Here is a 7,492-nt window from a genome sequence, read left to right as displayed (position 1 = left end):
ACACACACACACACACACACACACACACACACACACACACACAGAAGAGATTTATTCCTGGTGGTGATATCTGGAGGTTTTCATAGGCCGTGCCCCCACATGGCAGTTTCCTGTTTGTTCTCCAAGGTAATGAGACGGGGGGCACTTCCACTGACACGATGTCGTCTCCCCTTCCCCTCTGACTCCATTTCGGAGGTAGTTGAGATGAAGATCAGAGAACTGGAAGATTAAATCCAGAGACTAGCAGAGAAGAAAGTAGGTGGAGAATATAGAATAAATGGCTTCCTTCCTTCCTCTGCAAGCAGAGATAAAATGGTTGTAAACAGGGAAGGCTGAATGATTTGAGAGCTTCCTCGTTTGTGCAAATATTTGTCTTTGGAATGAGCTGACATACTTTGTCATTAAATCCATTTGGCTTCATTTTTGAAGGTTAATTCTTAGTTTGTAACTACTGAATAGGAGCATGTGGTTTTCATTAGCACGTCTTTAGTTAACAGATATCTTTTCAGTCTGCGAGGCTGCAAAAACAGTACTTGAAATAAAATAGAAGTTGCATTCAGCTGCATGTCTGCTTGAGATAATAGAGGTCTTTCTTTTTTGCCTGGGTATCATTGCTGGTACACTGGGAGGTCAGAGAAGGGTTTCTTTCTCTCACATGTCTTCTCTTCCTTCTCCCTCTCAGAGCCAGTAAGATGAATGAGTCACTCCAACAGAAGAGCCCTTTAAACCGCTTGTTTGCATTGCGCCGGTCGATCTGTTTCTTTACTGTACGTCAGTCTGTCTGCATCCCATCTCCCTGCTCGCTGCTGTTTGTCTGCAGTTGTTTATTTTTCTGTGTGCTCGTTTCTGTGCCTGCCTGCCTTCGTCCTGTATCGCTAATTACTTGCCTGCCTGCCTGTCAGTGGATCCACATGCTTTTCCTCGTGCTTAGTCAACAGCATGACTCAATACCCACAACAACTCAACACACCATCTTCCCGTCGCAGTTGTCCCCTGCCACTCTCCCACCTGAGCGCGCTCCAACATGCACGGCACACACCAGCTTATCATTTCCAAACATGTTGTTTTATCCAAGCAAAGGACGTCGAACACGTTTTAAAAATGAGTTTAAGATATTTATTCCATGTCTAAATGAAACGAGCTCCCATTTTTTTCCTTCTTTTTCATTCAACACCTCTGCTGTTAAATCTCAGTGGTGTATTATCTTCCTTTCTGATTACTATGCACAGCAGCACAGGTCTCGCATTCAGAGTCTGGAGTGGCCTGGTATGGTCTCTACTGCTGTAGCTGGCAGCATTAGCTGTGTATGTGTGTGTGTTTTTCTGGTTGGCGAGCAGATTGAGCCTCTTTGTCTCTTCCCCATTTGGAGCAGCTTGTTAACGGCCTCTGAGCTGCTGCTGCAGAAGCAGAGCTGTTCTCCACATGTATGTTGGCCCATGGCTACATGCAGGAGTTTTATTTTTAGCCATGTGCGATTTGGAGTTTGTTTCCAGAGCATTGTTTAATGTTTTGGTTCCTTTGTTTCTTATATAGCTAGGGCTAATGCAATAGATCCCAGATGTGTAAGGCGTCAGGAAATAACGCAGTAGGTGCTGTACACGCACTTGGTTTGCTTTAGTTTCCTGCTGACAGTAGTCGATGAAATTGTAGTGAAATAAAAAAGCAGAATAGCACACATTTTTTAAAAACGGGTGGAATATCCACCAAACATGGATCATAAAGATGGATCGGTGCATCTTGTACCCCTCTGCATCTGTTTTTTTTGTATTCTTGTGGCTTCGTAATTGCACAACTGCAGCTGTGCCCCTCATTTCCTAATTTGCCTTTTCTACCTGACAACACATCAGGTATACAAGACGGGTATTTTTCTCAGAGGTGTTTTGGTTTGTGTCGATGTGCTCTGTTTGTCTACCTGCAAAAATTGCACATGAGCACTGAGCAAGTAATATACAATCTTCAGGTTAATTGTCATGGCAACAGCATGTGCTCAGTTTAATAATTGCAGTTGTTCAAGGTGATGGTTTGTTTTTATGGAAGACTGTTAGTGACAAACACTCGATTGAGGCTGCAGGGTGGATCTCACAGAGATGTGATAACACCATCTCTTGTTCAGCTTCCTCCTCCAAGGTTGGCCTGAGCCACACATTTTTAACAAATCAACATTATTTGAATTCCATAGAAATTAGTACAGAGACCCACAGTCTTCTAGGGAACAAAATGTGGTGTGCTGTTGCTCTTCAAGTGCCTTGTAGTTTTTTAGATTTGGCAGTGTCCTGTCCTGTTTGGCTTCATGTCCTTTGACTTTTCCTGAAATTGCATTACTGTGTCTTGAGAAGAGACCACTAATTACGTTAGCACATCCTTCTGAACGGAAGCCATCAAGTCATTAAATAGTATGCACCACAAACCCTGTTATTTCCCTCTCTGTTAATGAACTCGTGCCACACACATTCATGCATTCATGTCATGGTGCAGGTCCTGCACTGGTCCTAACAAGGAATAATCATTTATTGGGTTATTTAAAAATACAAACGTTTGGTGGAGTCGTGTGTGAATACAAATATCTGTTCTGATGTATTTTTATGTGTGCGTATTTCAATGCTAAACATTGTAATGACCTCCAATAAAACGACGTTTTCCTTGTTCATTATACTGTGTTATTGTCCTTTTCTTGCACTCTTTAATTATTGGGAGTGCTGTTTTATTGTAGATGGACATGAAATAAAAATAAGCTTCATAAAAGCAATAAGAGGTAATTCCCATAAAACAAAATAGTCCTGCAGGGTTGAACTCATTTAAGGTAATGTGCGCTGAAAGAGCCAAACAACACACATACATGTGCATTTTCTTAGTACAGCTGTGAATATGTCAGCTGCTGCTTCAGGGAAGTAGTAGAAACAAACCCCAAAATAGAAGTAAAGGGGTATTTATTTAAGCTGTCAAATCTGAAACAAGTAAGATGTCAAGAAAGAACTGGATTTCTGACATTTTGGTTCACTTTGAAAACCATCACGGCCCAGAATCTTCCTGCTGGCCTTAACTGAGCCTCACGAGAGGAAACATATAAAAGTAAACGACTTTTATGCTTCCAACTGGATTTTTGTATTTTTAGTCAAAGCAACTCTTTAGCTAATGCTACAGCGACACTAGGAAAACACCGACCGGAGACTGTGCGATGAACAAAATTGTGACACGAACGATCGTGTTGCCTTTGAAAATGAGATCAGGTTCATCGCTCTTTGAAGCAGCTTTGGTGCATTCAGATTGTGATTTAACCCTTTCATGCATGGATTTTTACAACCTCAATCAGGATTTTTATTCATCTTTAGGCATAAAAAAAGATTTTTGAACTTCATTCTTTTTTAAAACATGTACTTTTCAAAGAGTTTTTTTACATATCCACTTAGTCAGTCAACTGGCTGACCAGTGGGTGGCAGGTATGGAGTGGTTTGAGCAAGTATACCATCAAGACTGACACAAATGAAAGAAAACAGCCTTTGAATAGCTGTCCACTGTGGTGACCGCTGCGCACATTTTGTCTGCTGTCGATCTGTTAGTTTGGGATCGAATGGGGTCAAGTTGATAATAATAACATGTGTGATGGGACGGCGATTAACTGGTAAACTGGCAGTCGCAAATTTGTTGCCATCTATGTTCTCAGAAAAATTCACGTTTACCTCAGATTTCAAACAGCAGTTTGTCTATAAAGATTCATGTAGTTGCTGCAGGTTGGTGATTTAACTGAATGATGATAAAGGTGCTCGACAATCTTATTATTTTTTTTTTTAAATCGCCACAACACAAACATTTAGCACCCAGCTGTCACGTCCCCCATCAAAAACGCAAAGATGAGTCATGCTCGTTGCTGCAGACTGACTCAGGTTAAATGAGTCTGCAGTCATTTGCAAACCGGTCTGTCTGCAAGTGTTTGCAGTCAGTTCACACCAGGCCGTGATTGTTTGGAGACAGGTTGCCTCCCACCTGGTGACCTGTGCAGTTACTGTGGGATCAGGTTGGTTGGTTGTGTTGCATGATCAGTCTGTTGGAGACCAGTTGGTTGTTGCAACTATTTGCAGCACTTTAAGGTTTGGCACCAAAAAAACCTTTCTGCGTCAGTGGGTCCACTGATTATTATTTATTTATTCATTTTATTCCCATTTATGTTTGTTTACTTGCTTACTTATTCATTGGTTTCCTAGTTGCAACCTCATTAAAACTAGAAAAACTCCACCCCAGTGTGAGCGAGCCATAAGTCAAACTGTTCAAAGATTAATCGGACAGGACGATATCAGACTAAAATAAATGTCTGTGCCTTGGTAGCCCAGCTGTTGAAGGAACAATTTAAGCTCCTTCCATCCGTTATACTAAAGGCTGAGAGAGAGCACGCTGTGTCCTCATCTGGAAGCCTCCCACAGATGGTTCACTGAGATCAGGAGGGGAAACTGGTCTGGGAAAGCCAGAGATTGAAAGAAGAGATTGCAGTTTGGCATCGCGAAATGAAGTCGTCTGTACTTTGAAAGGGAAAGGGGTAAAGCTCGACATCAGTTGAGGGGAGGAGCTGTCTGTGTATGTGTGCAAACGACACATACGTATGTACTCACAGGGACACACAAACAGCATGATGGCTTCCACAGTCGCCCTGCTGAAGTACATGAAAGTAATAATACTCGTTGTATTTTGGTACTTTGTCGCTTCGCTGAAGGCCATCGATGGTTGTTTGTTTAAGGTCTGTAACGTGTTAGACGGGTGATGCATTACCATAAGATGAAAGGATAAGAAAGCGTTAAAAGAAAAACGGAAACCTTCCTGCTCTTCATCCACGATCTCAGTGACCTCACTGATTCAAAGCCGATGTTTTCGTATGAAAGCGTACTCATCGTGTGCCTCATGTAGCCACGCAAAGTGGAAATAAGATTTCTGACCTTACCTAAACTCTTAATTTTGACCTTGCCTTTATAGAAACGAGCACTTCTTTCCAACACCTGATCTACTCGTGTCCGTCAGAATTCATGACGCTCTTGGCATCATGAATATTCCGCAGTGACGTGTGTGTGTGTGTGTGTCTACCTTTTCGTATATAAAGACAGATTCATGTCCTTACGTGCAACATATGAAACTGCCTTTAGTCTTTCTGTATGTGTGCTGGTGCTGATTATAAGCAGCGGGATATTTATTTGAACCTTGACAGTCACCATTAATAGGATGCAAGGCTGAATATGTTGGCAGAATCAATGGGAGAGTATTTCTGGGCGAGAGCGTCTGTGTCCTGGAGGCCTTCTCGGATTGATTTCTCGTTCTGATGCAAAATTAGTCGAGTGGAGAAATGAAATAAAAACATGGAAAAAATGTAAACAAGCTGCAGGTACTCTCCTTTTTTCCCTGTGGGTCTGCTGTAGTAGTCTGCTGAGCTTCGGTGTGGTTTCCTGTTATCCAGCTTATGACACTTCTTAGGTGAGCAGAGGACTGTAGACGCTCTTAATTTTTAGCAGGAGACTACAATGATGATATTTGTCTTTTATTCATGAGTAGGGTCACTGGTGTTGAATTTGAGTACCAGAACACATCAAGGACGGGAGCATGATACCGTTTTGTGTGTGTGTGAAGTAGCATCAAGTTTCTGGTTGGAGACTTGTGTGTAACTGCATGTGGTATGAGGGGAAAAAATAGGTTGGTCCTTAGATTATGTGATGAGATCGCAACCACACAAAGAGGAGGAAGTATGAGAGTAAGGGAAACATTGGAGAAGAAATGGAGGACAACTGGGCCTTCATTTGGGGTAAGAAAAAGGTGCGAGCATTTGAGTTTGTTTAGCCTAATGTAACTAAACATGACTCATTTCATAGACAGGAGGACTAAGCTGGGACTAGGAGAAGATTACACATTTAACTTTTAGAACTTGAAGCTGGACTAATGTGCTGGTCAACTGGCAGAGTCGTTTTTGTAGTGTAATTCCTGAACAAACAGGATACTTTGTGCTTAAATTGGTAAAACAGGAGAAAGTCCAGAAGTTTCATGTGAACAATGTCTGCATTTCTTGTTTTTCACCTTTTGTCCTGCAGCTGTACCAAGTCCAGAGTAAATGCGTTTTGTTTTAAGGCATGAACTCGCCCGAGCTTCCTCGAGGCCTAAACACACCAGCGCTGTAATCATTTGTGTTGTTTTTCAATGAGCGGCTCCAGTAGAGCTTCAGGAGATGTGAGGTGATGTGTAGGTGAGCTTATGACTGTAGAAGGCTGGTTTGGTATGACCCCTGAGTTACTGAGTAATTACCAACTCCAGTAACTTAATGGCTGATTTTGTTCTCACCTTGTGAGTTTGTCTGCTTGATTTGATGTTTATTTGTCTGCGAGCATTTTGAGCTAGTAATCAAATTCCTGTTCGGTGCATTAAAAGTCAGCAGTTTCTCAGCGGCTGCTTTCTTGATGTTCGCTGTGCTCAGAAAACTTTGTTTTCATCCTTTTTTTTTGACCTCGCATTGATGCAACTAGTCACTAAATAACACATAAAACATTTTATTTAATTTCCTGGGTGATGGATGAGTCGTTCACTGAGCCTTTAACCCACGAAACCTTCAACTTCTAGTCACGTCTTTGTGTCTGCATAGAATAATTCACCTTTTTCTCTTTTCAGGATTGAAAAAACGTACCAGGAAGGCCTTTGGGATACGGAAGAAAGAGAAGGACAATGATTCCACGTAAGTCCTCTGTTGTGTTGTTTGATCCATGCACAGAGCTTATTAGTGCTTCACTATGATGCTGTGAAGTGGAGCTACAGGCTGACTGAACACATTAATATTAAGTGTGGTTCATGTCAAATACGTGAAATGCTAGACAGCAGCTTCCTGTAATCATCTACGGCTCAAGGGTCTTCCAGCCAATTACGAGTCACTGCTGAATACTGTATATACTTTATAGACCACTTTATTGTATATCATGTGTTATTTAGGATCTCTACAATAATACACCAGCTTACAATACTTGTTGCTTGTTTTTTGTGTAAGATAAAGGGAAGAAATGTTCTGCATTTATGTAACTACGACAGTCAGAATACAGGAAACTGCTGCCTTTGGCGTTTGTTTAGTCAATCTTTGAATTTTTGTAGCTATGTTCTAATCCTACACAAAACAGTGTTATGAACCTGCGTGTCTGTGGAAGTGTGTGACTATGATCATGTGAAAACTGGATTAATCAGAAAAAGACTCACTTAAATGAAGAAGTTGTGTCTTAAGTAACATTTTCCTTTCTTTTGGTTTGCACAGGGGGTCTCCAGACAGAGATGGTGTAAGTAACAGAAACGATCTAGTACATAAACAGTTTTATGTATTTATTAATTGGGGTTTATGTAAGCCTGTGTCATCAGAGAAATTTGTGAGGCACATTGTTTTTGTGTTCTTTCTTTTTCTGTTCTTTTCACCTGACAGGAACCTCGAGAGGTTGAATCGGTACTGAGCTCAGCTTTTTAGACTAGACCACACTCTAGAGAAGTGTAGTGT

The 7,492-nt window shown here is 41.4% G+C and overlaps 1 protein-coding gene across 6 annotated transcripts in view; it reads left to right on the top strand.

The window, feature by feature from the left end:
- The window catches only part of sgip1a (SH3GL interacting endocytic adaptor 1a), a 77,480-nt gene that overhangs the window by 40,724 nt on the left and 29,264 nt on the right, over positions 1 to 7,492 (top strand). For 4 of the 6 annotated variants that reach the window (XM_013910874.1, XM_013910878.1, XM_013910877.1 and 1 more), the window contains 3 exons: positions 6,631 to 6,694; positions 7,259 to 7,280; positions 7,421 to 7,441. In XM_013910874.1, coding sequence (XP_013766328.1) covers positions 6,631 to 6,694; positions 7,259 to 7,280; positions 7,421 to 7,441 — 107 coding nt within the window. The remainder of the gene's footprint in view (positions 1 to 6,630; positions 6,695 to 7,258; positions 7,281 to 7,420; positions 7,442 to 7,492) is intronic. The other 2 variants (XM_013910876.1, XM_013910875.1) reach the window with 1 other exon arrangement.

The sequence above is a fragment of the Pundamilia nyererei genome, unplaced genomic scaffold, assembly GCF_000239375.1.
Source record: "Pundamilia nyererei isolate P.nyererei 1_Seehausen unplaced genomic scaffold, PunNye1.0 scaffold00050, whole genome shotgun sequence".
Classification (NCBI taxonomy): domain Eukaryota; kingdom Metazoa; phylum Chordata; class Actinopteri; order Cichliformes; family Cichlidae; genus Pundamilia; species Pundamilia nyererei.
Note: the sequence above shows the minus strand (reverse complement) of the source record. Positions and strands in the feature narration are given on the sequence as shown.